The sequence below is a fragment of the Rhinoraja longicauda genome, chromosome 16 (assembly GCF_053455715.1).
Source record: "Rhinoraja longicauda isolate Sanriku21f chromosome 16, sRhiLon1.1, whole genome shotgun sequence".
Classification (NCBI taxonomy): domain Eukaryota; kingdom Metazoa; phylum Chordata; class Chondrichthyes; order Rajiformes; family Arhynchobatidae; genus Rhinoraja; species Rhinoraja longicauda.
Genome location: NC_135968.1, coordinates 21615504 through 21630410, shown reverse-complemented (window position 1 = coordinate 21630410; position 14907 = coordinate 21615504). Strand labels below are relative to the sequence as shown.

General features: G+C 44.7%; 1 protein-coding gene across 1 annotated transcript in view; it reads right to left on the bottom strand.

Moving 5' to 3' along the window:
• The window catches only part of LOC144600829 (VPS10 domain-containing receptor SorCS1-like), a 410789-nt gene that overhangs the window by 167608 nt on the left and 228274 nt on the right, over nt 1-14907 (bottom strand). The window contains 1 exon segment of the mRNA XM_078412718.1: nt 8337-8410. Within this exon segment, the coding sequence (XP_078268844.1) occupies nt 8337-8410 (74 nt within the window).

Genomic DNA, 14907 nt, shown 5'->3' with positions numbered 1-14907 from the left:
AAAGTAAATGCTTGTTAAACTATTTCACGGTCCTCAGAAACAATTTAATTCCATTTTGTCACAGCTGTGTTATCTCAGGCTTCCTGTTACAATGGGAGCTGATTTACTGCACAATCTATTTAAAGGGTTTCTTCTGTCTGTCCTCTCAACATTATCCATAGCATCGTGGAAGTATGCTCACTTCTGATGTTAAAGGCTTAGAGCCGTACAGCACAGAGAAGGGCCCTTCAGCCCACTGTGTTCATGCTGACCATCATTCACCGGCACTTATTCACTCCTGACACCGGGAAGAAGGTATGAGCCTGAAAACTGTAACGTCCAGGTTCAAGGACATCTTCTTCCCCACAGCCTTCAGGCTATTAAGCACTACAACATCCAAATAAGCTCTGAACTACATAGGCTTGGGAGCATGCGTTTTGTCTTTTTTAACTCTTTTTAAACTATTATTGTTTGTCTCTGTGTGTGTATATATATGCATTCAGCAGGAGCTTGCATCACACCCAATGTAGACAGACCAGATGACCGATTAATACTGAAAATATATCTATGAGCAGCATGAATATGGATAATGTAGTTCTCACTGATTGGCAGAGTAACTGGATTTCTGCAAGCCAATCGATAATTCTTTGAAAATGAAAATATGTTTTAAGAAATCATAAAGAATGCAATTGGAATTAAAGACAATGAAAAATCATGTCAGAAACAAGGAAATGTAGATGTTGGTTTACAAAAAGGGAACAAAGTGCTGGAGTAACTTAGCAGGCTAGGCAGCATCTTTAGAGAACGTAGCACTACCTTACACACTAGGGATAATTTTAACAATTTTACCAAAGCCAATTAACCTTCAAACCTGTGTGTCTTTGGAGTTTAGGAGGAAACCGGAGCACCTGGAGAAAACACAGGCGGTCCTATGGAGAATGTACACTCCTGTACAGACTGCACCCATATTCAGGATCGCACCCAGATCTCTGGCACTGTCAGGCAGCAACTCTACCACTGTGCCACCGTGCTGAGCTCATCCCCCCCCACCGCCCCCCCCACTCCATCCTCCCCCCCCCATTCCATCCTCCTCCCCCCCCCACTCCATCCTCCCCCCCCCCATTCCATCCTCCTCCCCCCCCACTCCATCCTCCCCCCCCCATTCCATCCTCCTCCCCCCCCCCACTCCATCCTCCCCCCCATTCCATCCTCACCCCCGAGTTACTTCAGCACTTTGTGTAAAATCAAGCCAACTTTGTGTGAAATAATAGTTAGATTTTAACTGGGACGAAGATTCCGTTTGGTTTCTGGAACACTGGAGAGATCAGATTGCTGATTTACCAGGGTAATGGGTACTTAGGTTGGAGTGAACATGTTGCATACAAATTGAGATCAAGGAGGGATGTCCAAAATAATAAAAGAAATAAACATCTTGACCGGAGATAATTGTTGTTGGCAGGAAAATCGAAGCTAAGTAGATGAAGGGTAAAACTGAATGAATCGAGCAAAGGGACCCAAGAATGTGGAATGCATCAGTTGATGCTAAATTAATTATAACAAGCAAAGAGTCGAGGGATAATTACTTTAAAATGCACAAGGATATATTGAGAATTTGGGAATTAAAAATTGGGGAAACTGGCCGTCACCAAGGGTTTATGTTTAGTTCAGGCAATAAATGATTTCACTGAGTAAAAACTTTCAGGTCTTGAATAATAGTGGCATGTGTGGACGATTTATAGAACACAACCCCTATCATTGCTTCCTTTATATTACAATGGTCGTGAATTCAAGTCTTGCTCTGGGATCTGAACTCCAATGTAAAAGTAGATGTAGTGGGTGAAGAACCATGCATTAAAGACACTTAGCCAGTTAGAACTGCAGATTACTGCCAGCAGATTACTGACTGTAAGTGCTTCAATCAACCCAGATTACTACAGACTGTAAATCCTATGCCATTTGTTGTGATTATTCAAGCTCACTCTTATAATTAGGCAACATAAAACCTAGAATCAATGCAATAAATATCAGCCACATGTCTCTTGCTCTACATTAGTTCTCATATTTTCTCCTGACAGGGATGGAGACCATTCGGCCCGTTAAGTTCCCGCCAATTCTCAGTGAACTCTCAGAAGTCCTGTTTCTCCACTTATTTCTCCATACTGTATCGTCTTTCCACTGTTTAGCCACTCTGGGATCTGCCAAATCCAGCATTCATTTCCCATGCGATGTTGGCCTAGATCGAGTTGATGTGGAGAGGCTGTTTCCAGTTGTGGGAGTCTTGGACCAGAGGGCACAGCCATAGAATAAAATAGTCCAGAGGAGGTTTGCGAGAATGATTCTGGGGATGATTGGCTTAACGTACGAGGAGCGTTTGGTGGCTCTGGGCCTGTACTTTTTGACTTTGGAAGGATGAACGGGGATCTCATGGAAACCTATTGAATAATGAAAGGCCTGAGGAGAGTGGATGTGGAGCGGATGTTTCCAGTAGTGGGAGTGTCTTCTCGGACCAAAGAACGCAGCCTCACAGTAAAATAATGTGCCTTTAAAAGGAAGATCAGGAAGAATTTCTTTAGCCAGAGGGTGGTGAATCTGTGGAATTCATTGCCACAAATGGCTGTGGAGCCAGTCATTAGGAATTTTTAAAGTGGAGATTAATAGGGCCTTGATTAGCAAGGGTTTGAAAGATTACAGGGAGAAGGCAGGAGAATGGGTTGGAGAGGGTGTTGCGTTCTATCCGGCTATCTAGTCAGCATAAAGACTAGACATGATTACAATCAAGCTGTCCACGGTGTACGGATACATGACTAAGGGAATAACGTTTAGTACGAGATAAAGTCCAGTAGAGTCCAATTAAAGATAGTCTGAGGGTCTCCAATGAGGTGTAGATGTGGAGGGGGGGGGGGGGGGGTCACGACCACTTTCTTGATGTTGATAGAATGGTTCAGTTACCTGATAACAGCTGGGAAGAAACTGTCCCTGAATCTGGAAGTATGCGTTTTCACACTTCTGTACCTCCAGCTGATGGGAGAGGGCAGAAGGAGGAATGACTGGGATGAGACTCATTCTTGATTATGCTGCTGGTCTTGTCGAGGCAGTGTGCATAGCTTAATTCTGCTTCTATGTCTTATAGTCCTTTGGAAGGGAGTTCCGAGATTTACACCCAGATTTTGGTTTTGAAGTGCGCTGTGATGTTTTACAGAGTTGTATTTCCACTGGTCGGACAGTAAAACAGACCTTAGCGATTTACCATGAATCCGTCTGAAAAACTCCTCCAAACAGCTAAATCAGTTGGGGACAGCACATTCACACTTTAAAATTTAAGATGGGCCCTAAGTGCTGGAGTAACTCAGCGGGTCAGGCAGCATCTGTGGAGAAAACGAATAGGTGACATTTTGCATCGAGACCCTTCTTTAGACTTTGTGTCTATCTTCAGTGTAAACCAGCATCTGTAGTTCCTTCCTAAGCATTTGAAAATTGGTTCCTGGTTCAGCATCTACGCCATGTTAAAATTCTGTTCCTTGTTTTCAAACCCCTCCATGGTGTTGGTTTCTTTTCCCCACAACCTGGGTCAGCCCCGGTGCTCTGCATCCGTCTCATTCAAGTCAAGTCAAATTTATTTGTCACATACACATACTCGATGTGCAGTGAAATGAAAGTGGCAATGCCTGCGGGTTGTGCACAAAAATAATTACAGTTACAGCATATAAATAAAGTTAATAAGTTACTAAACATAGCACAAAAAGTGTCGACAAAAATTTAGTCTCTGGGGTTATCAAAGTTGACAGTCCTGATGGCCTGTGGGAAGAAGCTCCGTCTCATCCTCTCCGTTTTCACAGCGTGACAGCGGAGGCGTTTGCCTGACCGTAGCATCTGGAACAGTCCGTTACTGGGGTGGCAGGGGTCCCTCATGATCTTGCTTGATGCCTCGTTCATTTTTTACTATTTATTTCTCCACCCCTGTTGGCCTTGCTTTCAACACCTCGTCCTGGGGCACTGCAATTCCCTCCACAAATCCCTTTTGCCTCTCAACATTTAGACTCCGCTTTTAAGATGCTCTTTTGAAACCTTCGCCATTGAACTGAGCCTTTTATCCCTTCATGTGGGTCACTGTCAAAGCTTGTCACTTTAGTTTAGTTTAATTTAGAGATACAGCGCGGAAACATGCCCTTCAGCCCACCGGGTCCAAGCCGACCAGCGATCCCCGCACATTAACACTATCCTACACCCACTAAGGACAACGTTTACATTTACCAAGCCAATTAACCTACAGACCTGTACGTCTTTGGAGCGTGGGAGGAAACCGAAGATCTTAGAGAAAACCGATGCAGGCCACGGGGAGAACGTACAAACTCCGAACAGACAGCACCCGTAGTCAGGATTGAACCCGGGTCTCCAGCGATGCATTCGCTGTGAGGCAGCAACTCTACCACTGTGCCACTTGACTGATGCATTTTTGGAGCTTTTCTACATTAAAGCTGATTTCTAAGTGTGTGGAGTTATTTTGAATGTAGTAGAATGTCCCGAGGAGGAGCAAAGAGAGCTTTGTGCCTCTGCTTACAGCAGATAAAAGTGAAAGAGAGCTTCAGAACTAACCGGATGCTCAATATTAGAAGATATAACACTAAAGCTTTTGATCAGTCCACTCACAAATCAGCTCAGATACATTTAAAATCCGACAATCTGTATTTCAAAGGCATACACACACTTCTAATAGCGATCTTGAAGTGTTCGCCCATTCCTGCCTTCAGCTTCACAACCTGCCTACAGCTCTAGCTTAATTGCAGACAATTTAAAACCTAAATGTGTTTTGTGATATCTGGCCACTTGCTCCTCGTTAACTGGCTAGCAGTAACAACAATAAAGCAATTATAACATTAATGACAAGGAACTGCAGATGCTGATTTAGATCCAAGATAGACACAAAGTGCTGGAGGACTCCAGCAGCACGATGGCGCAGCAGTAAAGCTGTTGCCTTGCAGCACCAGAGAAGTGGGTTCGATCCTGACAAGGGGTCAGAGATATTGCATCTTTTAGTTTAGTTTGCAGATACAGCGTGATAACAGGCCCTTCAGCCCACCGAGTCCACGCTGATCAGCAATCACCACGCAAACTCGCACTACACTGGGGACAATTTACAATTTTTTACCAATGCCAATTAACCCACAAACCTGTATGTCTTTGGAGTGTGGGAGGAAATTGGAGCACCCGGAGAAAGCCCACAGGGAGAATGTACAAGACAGTCTGTACTCCGCACAGACAGCACCCGCAGTCAGGATCAAACCCAGATCTCTGGCACTGTAAGACAGCAACTCTACTGCTGTGCCAACGTTCCACCCTCTAAATACCACTGGATTCCGGTTCTAGTTATTAAACACACAGCCCATCAATTCTCCTATATCCTGTTCATGAACACCTACATTTATATTCCCACCATCGGTTGTACTAATGAAAGGCATTTATTTAACAGTTCTCCTGCGTCTTGCTTCATCTTCCACTATCAGAAACTTTTTTTCTCTCACGTTGTGGCTTTGTGACTCTCGGCTATTTTTTATACAACTTATTCCAAAAGCCTTTATTATTTAGCTTTGATACCAGCTCACAGCAGAGTGTGCTACCTACACCCACATGGCGATGTTCAGCAGAAATCCTTACAATTAACAGAATAGGTTCAAAATTGTACATCTGATGAGGTAACAATGCTGAGTTTAGTTTAGTTTAGAGATACATCGTGGAAACAGGCCCTTCGGCACCGACCAGTGATCCCCACATTTACACGATCCTACACGCACTAGGGACAATTTACAATTATATCAAGCCAATTCGCCTACAAACCTGTAATTGTTTGTCGTGTGGAAGGAGACCGGAGATCCCGGAGAAAATCCCATCAGCATCTTAGGTATAACTCCGTACATACAAGCACCCGTAGTCAGGATCAAACCCGTGTCTCGGGCACTGCGAGGCAGCAACTCTACCACCACGCCACCGTGCTGCACTTAAATGCTCATTTAAGTAGAAACAAAACTGTCTATCTCTCAATATATAGAAACAAGGAACTACAGATGCTGGTTTATACCAAGGATAGACACAAAGTGATGAGTAACTCAACGGGCCAGGCATCATCTCTGGAGGTAAAGGATGGGTGACGTTTTGGGTCAGGAACATTTTCAGACTGAAAATAAGGGATGGGTGAGGAGCTGGAGGTGCGAAGAGACCAGGGCAATCAAGACTGGCCACAAATGACCTCAGGCAGCGTGGTGCATGGTAAGCGTATTGTCGGCTAGGGATGGTGTGATCTCAAGAGGGAAACACTGTGGAGAACTGTGGACAAGCCAACAAGGGGCTTGGGTTGGATATAACTGTACTTGCTGGTTTACACCGACGATAGACACAAATTGCTGGAGTAATTCAGCAGGTCAGGCCTTTTCATTGCTCTGGTTTCCCTCTCCCTGACTCTCAGTCTGAAGAAGGGTCTCGACCTGAAACATCACCTATTCCTTTTCTCAAGAGATACTGCCTGACCCACTGAGTTACTCCTGCATTTTGCATTTATCAACCATGGGCTGACCAGACACTGCCCTGCCTGAGGTCATTTGTGGCCGGCCTTGATTAGTCCTGCTCTTTTCTGACCCCCAGTTCTTCACCCCCCCCCTCCCGACCTACTCACCCCCTACTTTCAGTCTGAAGAAGCGACCCGACCCAATGCATCGCCCATCCTTTTTCTCCACAGATGCTGCCTGACCCGCTGAGTTACTCCAGCACTTTGTGTCTGCCTTTTGTCTATCTCTCAGACAACTTATGCTTAATGGGCAAACCCTTCAGTCTGTGAGATCTCACCACCATTAATCAACTGACACCTCAAAAATTGATTCTTTCACTGATGCAGTATTAAAACTATTAAGCTGCAACAAGTGTTTAGGAGGCTTTTAGAGAGACACGTGGAAATGTAGGGATGAGAGGGATATGGATTATGTGCAGGCAGATGAGATCAGTTTAATTTGGTATCATGTTCGGCACAGACATTGTGGGCCGAAGGGCCTGCACCTGTGCTGTACTGTCCTATGTTCTATCTTTAAATTGAGGAATCCTTTTTTTCGTCATTGAAAGAAATGCAACTGTTTGCTAGTTCTTTATAGATTTTTGTTAGTTTTTTAGAGCTTTGAAGCAGGCATTCGGCCCACCCACGCTGGCCATAAATCACCCGTTCACATTCGTTCTATGTTATCCCATTGCCTATAAACTGGGAGGCAATTTACAGAGGCCAATTAACTTACAAACCCGCACCTCTTTGGGGGAAGGGGGGGAACCGCGGCACCCGGAGGAAACCCATGCGGCCACACAGGGAGAACGTGCAAACACCACACAGGCAGCGCCCGAGGTCAGGATCAAACCCGTGTCTCTGACACCGTGAAGCAGCAGCTCTACCAGCCGTTCAACTATGCTGGCCTTACTCTGTTAACAGTGCCACACTGTTTCAGTTTCAGTTAGTTTATAGTCATGTGTACTGAGGTACAGTGAAAAGCTTTTGTTGCATGCTAACCAGTCAGCAGATAGACAATACATGATTTGATTACAATCGAGCCATTCACATGATACATGATGAGGGAATAACGTTTAGTGCAAGGCTTAGTGTTCTCTTCAGAAAATGATCTCCGTTTTTATTACCAAAGATCCTTGAACTGCACTCTTGCCCAGAGTGGGGGAATCGAGAACTAGAGGACATAGGTTGTACAAGGGTATAGTTTTAAGGTGAAGGGGGAAAGGTTTTAAGGGAATCTGAGGGGAAACCTTTGCACACAAAGAGTGGTGGGTGTACGGAATGAGCTGCCAGAGGAGGTAGTTGAGGCAGGTACTATCGCAATGTTTAAGGAACATTTAGACAGGTACATGAATGGGACAGGTTTATGGGTCAAACCCAGGCAGGTGGGACTAATGTAGTTGGGGCATGTTGGTCGGTGTGGGATCTTGGAAAGAAAGGGTAGGTTTTTTTCACTGTAATATTAAAGCGACTGGATGACAACAGTTTAGATTTTGCCAAAGATAGACACAAAAAGCTGGAGTAACTCAGCGGGACAGGCAGCATCTCTGGAGAGAAGGAATGGGTGACGTTTTGGGTCGCGACCCTTCTTCAAACTAGTTAGGGATAAGGGAAACGAGAGATACAGACAATGATGTAGAAAGATAAAGAGCAATGAATGAAAGATATGCAAAAAAGTAACGATGATACAGGAAACGGGCCATTTTTAGCTGTTTGTTGGGTGAAAACGAGAAGCTGGTCCGCCTTGGGTGGGAGAGTTGCACTGACTCTCTGATGCTGGAGGGCAGCAGATCTCCAAGCTTTGTTCAACGAGCACACATACCAGTAGAAGCGGTTTGGAGTGATTCTCTCATGGACCAGTTGCCACCTTCGTCCGAAGTCACTGGAACTGTACAACTGCAAGGCAAAGAGGGGGTCAAACATTAGAAGGCATATCGAGGTACACCGTGTTCCAGTTCCACTGTCCCTCCGCATCTGATCTAGAGCCATCTTACGCTTTACAGCACGGTGGCGCAGCGGTAGAGTTGCTGCCTCTTTGGAGTGTGGGAGGAAACCGGAGCATCCAGAGAAAACCCATGCAGTCACAGGGAGAACGTTCAAACTCTGTACAGAGAGTACCCTTAGACAGGATTCAACCCGGACCTCTGGCGCTGTAAGGCAGCAACTTACGCTGTGCCACTTTGCTACCTGAACCTCTTCAGATGGTGGAGGCAGGGATTCTAGTGTGATATCAGAGACTGGTTCTTGCTTCTCCAGGGTAATGAGATCTTGATTTTCCACGGAAGGACAAGCTACAAAAACTAAATTCTCTCCCTAAAGAGCTTTCAAAATGCACAGTCGTTTTGATATTGCACAACAAATCTAATTCAAATTGGTTGCAGAAACCAGCAATGGCATTTTGCCATATCCTATTAACAACTCAACTACCTTGAAGCATAATATTTGTCCGGAAATTTATGACGCTCGGAAAACAGCTTTCATGCGATTACAAACGCTTCCAGGTTTCTGTATATTAACTGATGATAAAGCAAAGTTCTTAATAATCCTTGCCGGGACCCAAGCCCAAAATGTAGGATGATATTTTACTGCACCCCTGAGGGAGTGCTGCATTATGTGAAGTGCCATCTTTCATGTCTATTAAGTTGGAGCTCAGGCAAACCTCTTGCAGGTAAAATAATCCCCAGTTACAGGTTGAAGATGAACAAGGGAATAGTCCTGCTTCTTGGACAATGTTCATCCTCCACCACATAGCTCATTGCCAAGGGCTGGACATAGTGTGTAACAATTAGTTTAGCTTCGTTTAGTTTATAGTCACATGTACCGAGGTACAGTGAAAAGCTTTTGTTGCTTGTTAACCAGTCAGCAGAAGACTGTACATGATTGCACTCAAGCCATCCACAGTGTAGATACATGATAAAGGGAATAACGTACAGTAAAGTCCGATGGAAGATAGTCCGAGGGTCTCCAGTGAGGTAGATATCAGCTCAGGACCACTCTCTAGTTGTTGAAAGGATGATTCAGTTACCTGATAACAGCTGAACCATCCTATCAACAACTAGAAAGCGGTCCTGAGGTACTATCTACCTCATTGGAGACCCCTGGACTATCTTTAGTCACCACCCTTGTTTATAATCCAACAGTGGCTGCATAAGCTTGTAAAATGAAGTGGACATTGGAACAGATTCAATGTGTGGAGAAATGTCAGTGAATCATAGAACATAGAACAGTCCTTTGGCCCACAATGCCTGTGCTTATCAAAAGGCCAACTCTTATCTGCACACGAACGATATACCTCCATTCCCTGCATATTCAAATGCAGATCCAAAACACTCTTAAACACCACGATTGTACCTGCTTCAACCAACAATCCCACCTGTGCATTCCAGGCACCCTCTGGATAAAACATTTACCCCGCACATCTCCTTTAAACTTTGCCCCTCTCGCCTTAAAGCTGTGCCCTCTAGAATTAGATTTTTTTCCCCTACTGCGCAAAAAGGTTCTGACTGTCTAATGTCTCTCATGATCTAATGTCTCTCATGATTTTGTATATTTCCATCAGGTCTCCCTGGAACTGGCATTCCAGAGAATCATGGAACCTTAGCAGGAGATCTGAAGGGGCGGCACAGTGGCGCAGCAGTAGAGTTGTTTCCTTACAGAACCAGAGGCCTGAGTCCATCTTAACTATGGGTGGTGTATGCACAGAGTTTGTACATTCTCCCTGTGATCACATGGGTTTTCTCCGGGTGCTCCAGTTTCCACCCACATCGCAAAGAGGTGCAGGTATACAAGTTAATTGGCACCTGCAATCTGTCTCTAGTGTGTAGGATAGAACTAGTGTACGGGTGATGGCTGGTCGGCCCGGACTTGGAGCATGGGCATGTTTCCACGATGTATCTCGTTCATTCCTGGTGCACATGCAGGTCAAATAATGGAATATGCCTGTTAATGCCATTTCCCAGCCTGTGGTTCACAACTCTCTGCAGTTTATGGGTCATCAACGACTCAACTAAGCACTATATAAATGTGTTGAGGCCATCTCCTTAAACAGTGAGTTTCACACCATCCTGGAAGGGTTTTCTTAACATACCTCCAATCTCTCTTCATTTACTGTATAAGAAAATAACTGCAGATGCTGGTACAAATCGATTTATTCACAAAATGCTGGAGTAACTCAGCAGGTCAGGCAGCATCTCGGGAGAGAAGGAATGGGTGACGTTTCGGGTCGAGACCCTTCTATTTACTGTAACTCTATGCCTCCTCATTGTTGACATGGCTGTAAGAGGGCATAGGCTCTTGCTGTAATCTCGGCACCTCGTTATTTTAACTGCCCTTGGTTTAATTTGTTCCAAAAGAAACATCACTATTCGAGCTTGGATAAGAGTGTATTAGCTGTAAGGAGAGGTTGGACCAAGTTAAAGACATGAAACCGCAGATGCTGGTCTACAAAAAAAAAGAAACAACGTGTTGGAGTAACTCAGCGGGTCAGGCAGCAGATCTGGAGAACATGGATAGGTATCGATTCAGGTCTGGACCCCTCTTCAAACTTGGATTCTTTACTCTCGAACTTCAGTGGTTGAGGAGAGACAGTCAGAGCTTTTCTCCAGGATGCAAGGATGAAAGAAAAGCGGGCATGGCTTTAGCATGAGAGTGGCTACATTTACAGGAGATGTGCAGGGCAAGTTTTCTTTACACAGAGAATGGTGAATTCCTGGAACGAGTGGCCAGCGATGGTGATGGAGGCAGATACGATAATGGCATTTAAGGGGCTATTAGATCGGCAAACGGATGTGCAGGGAATGCTGAGATATGAATTATGTGCAGTCAGATAAGGGTTGGTCTTGGAATCATGTTCGGCACAGACATGGTGAGCCAAAGGGCCTGTTCCTGCGTTGTACTGTTCTACGTGTAAGAAGGAACTGCAGATGCTGGTTTAAACCGAAGATAGACACAAAAAGCTGGAGTAACTCAGCGGGACAGGCAGCATCTCTGGAGGGAAGTTCTATGTTCGATTTGTGGGGCAAAGTTTTTATTATGCAGAGGATACACAGGGCATGAAGGGATTATGGATCATATGCAGGCAGAGGAGAATAGTTTAACCTGGCGTCATGCTCGGCACAGACAAGGCGGGCCATTGAGGCCCATTCCCGTGCTGTGTTCTGTAAGAACCAGCTAGTCAAAGAACTATAAGAAACTTTAGTCTTCCAGTGATGGGAGGAAGTTGTGATTATGTGCGGGATGTGAGGGATAGTGGACGAGAGGAATATAACCAAGTTCAGCTGACACAACAGATCAGATCAATAAATCAGTATACTGAAGGTACCCCAGAAAGATTTCTGTCAGGTATAATTGTTGAGATAAGCATCTAATCAGCATCATTTTTGCAGTTAGACCCCCCCAAAACTGACATGGCATAACAAAATCTCTCCACCAAACACCCAAGAGGCTACAGAAAACACGCATGACTGCATATCAAACGAATAATGTCTCCTTTAGGTCAGAAATGCTATGGTCTGCTACCTGAATTTGATGGAGCAAGGTAGAATTTTCTCACTGCAACTTCCCCCACGACTTGTAGCAACATTTATTTCAGACAGACCACCGGGGAATTATAAAATAAATTCAAATTCCTGCTGGGTCAGAAGAAAAAGTCTTCCTTGCATAAAGTCTCGGTACCCAAAACATTTTGCAAATTCAGCTTAATTTGTGTAGCTGAAGGAACAGAATGGAAAATTGATTGTTCTAGGTAGAAAATAAACTAGTGAGACCACCTAAATATTCTTTGGGACACTTAGGTGTCAATAGATATGTTGTTGAAGAATCATCTTAGAAATAAATTTACTGGAAAACCGTCATCGGACAACAGCCAAGATCATAGCAGTCCTTGGAGATCGCTGAACATTTCAAGAATGGAAATGACTTGAGATCTTCTCAGCGGCGCCAAAATGTCTTTCCACTACGCGGCTGTCTTATTCCACACATCCTTATGTCTCTGAGCATAATATTTCCAGGCTCCCAAAAGCCTGGAAGCAGGAATAAAAATAAAGGGTGACACAGTGTCGCAGTGGTAGAATTGCTTCCTTGCAGCGCCAGAGACCCGGGTTCGATCCTGACTATGGGTGCTGTCTGTACGGAGTTTGTACTTTCTCCCAGTGACCGCGTGGGTTTCCTCCGGGTGCTCCCGTTTAGACAATAGACAATAGACTATAGGTGCAGGAGGAGGCCATTCGGCCCTTCGAGCCAGCACCGCCATTCAATGTGATCATGGCTGATCATTCTCAATCAGTACCCCGTTCCTGCCTTCTCCCCATACCCCCTGACTCCGCTATCCTTAAGAGCTCTATCTAGCTCTCTCTTGAATGCATTCAGAGAATTGGCCTCCACTGCCTTCTGAGGCAGAGAATTCCACAGATTCACAACTCTCTGACTGAAAAGGGTTTTCCTCATCTCAATTCTAAAAGGCCTACCCCTTATTCTTAAACTGTGGCCCCTTGTGCTGGACTCCTCCAACATTGGGAACATGTTTCCTGCCTCTAACGTGTCCAACCCCTTAATAATCTTATACGTTTCTTTCCACATTGTAGGCTAATTGGCTGCGGTAAAATTGTCCCTGGTGTATAGTGTATAGGGTAGAACTAGTGTATGGGTGATCAATGGTCGGCGTAGACTTGGTGGGCTGAAGGCCATGTTTCCACGGTGTATCTCTAAAACTAAAACTAAACTAAAACTCCATGTGGCAATTTCTTGCTGCTGCATTAAAATTTACCCTAACATGTCAACTACAGTAGGCCCAAAACAAAATTACTTTGGTTTAATACAGAGATACAGTACGGAACAGGCCCTTCAGGCCACTGGATCCATGCCGACCAGCGATCCCTGCTCACTACACTATCCTACACACACTAAGGACAATTTTCCAATTTTACCAAGCCAATTATCCTACAAACCTGTATGTATTTGGAGTGTAGGAAGAAACCGGACACCTCACAGCACCCGTGTCAGGATCGACCCCGGATCTCTGGCGCTGCAAGGCAGCAACTCTACTGCTGTGCCACCATGCTGCCCCTCTAGTTCAGAGGCAAGGTCGTCAGCCCGAGATGATAACTCTGGTTCCCTCTCTGCGGATATTCTGCCTGAATGTTTCCAACATCTGTTGTTATTTTACATCTCTAATCTGGTGTGCTCAGCGTAATGCATTTCTTGGTGACAATTCAAAAGAAATATATTAATAATGCATCAAAAGTGCTGAAACACTGAGATGTTTCAAAGGTATAATTGTCAGAAGACTGAAATGGAAGATCAATGCTAAAGTAGACACTTCTCATTGAGTACAGGCAAATGCCTTACAGCTGAGAGTGAGATCCATGTTTGAAGCAACAGATTTAAGTATGGGGAGATGAACTATTATGATTAAAATTGACACATATTACAGTACAAAATCCATTAATACAAAGAAGTCATTCACTTCCCAGCACCAAATTATACCCTTGCTTTCAATCTATATATAGAAACGCCATCTCTAAACTGTTCATGGGTCCAAAGTGGTTTCACTTCATGAGTAATCTGCGGAGAATCAAGAAAATGGCTCGAAAGCTTGGAGAACAAGTGTGACTTACTCTCCAAACCTGATGGAAGTGTGTAAAATATGAGGAGCATAGATAGGGTAGACAATCAGAATAGTTTTCCCCAGGGTGGAAATGTCAAAGATTAGAGAGCATAGCATTAAGGTGAGAGGGCAAAGTTTAAAGCAGATGTTTATTAAACAGAGAATGGTGGGTGCCTGGGTTGTACTGCCACAGGTGGTGTTGGAGGCAGATATTTAGTTTAGTTCAGAGATACAGGGTGGAAACAGGCCCTTCGGCCCATCAAGTCTGCACCGACCAGCAATCACCCATACGCTAGTTCTATCCCAGACACTAGGGACAATTTTACAGAAGCCAATTATAAACCTGCACGTCTTTGGAATGTGGTCGGAAACCAGAGCACCCAGAGAAAATCCATCTGGTCACAGGGAGAATATACAAACTCCGTACGGATAGCACCCATAGTCAGGATCGAACCGGGTCTCTGGCGCTGTGAGGCAGCAACTCGACCACCGCACCTATGATAGTAACATTTAAGAGATTTTTTAAATGGCACATGGACAGACAGGAAATGGATGGATGAGGATCATGTGTAGGCAGAGGAAATTAATTGAACCTGGCTTTATGTTTGTCATGGACATTGTGGGCTGAAGTGCCTGCTCTTGTGTGGTACTGTTCTGTGTTCCATGTTCAAACCACGTATGGAGGCATTTTCCGTGGTGTTTGTAATGGTTCAAGGTTCAAGCCTTCTGAATCAGGCATTACCCATATCACTGGCTGGTTCCCTCCACCAACTACACTACTGCACGAGCT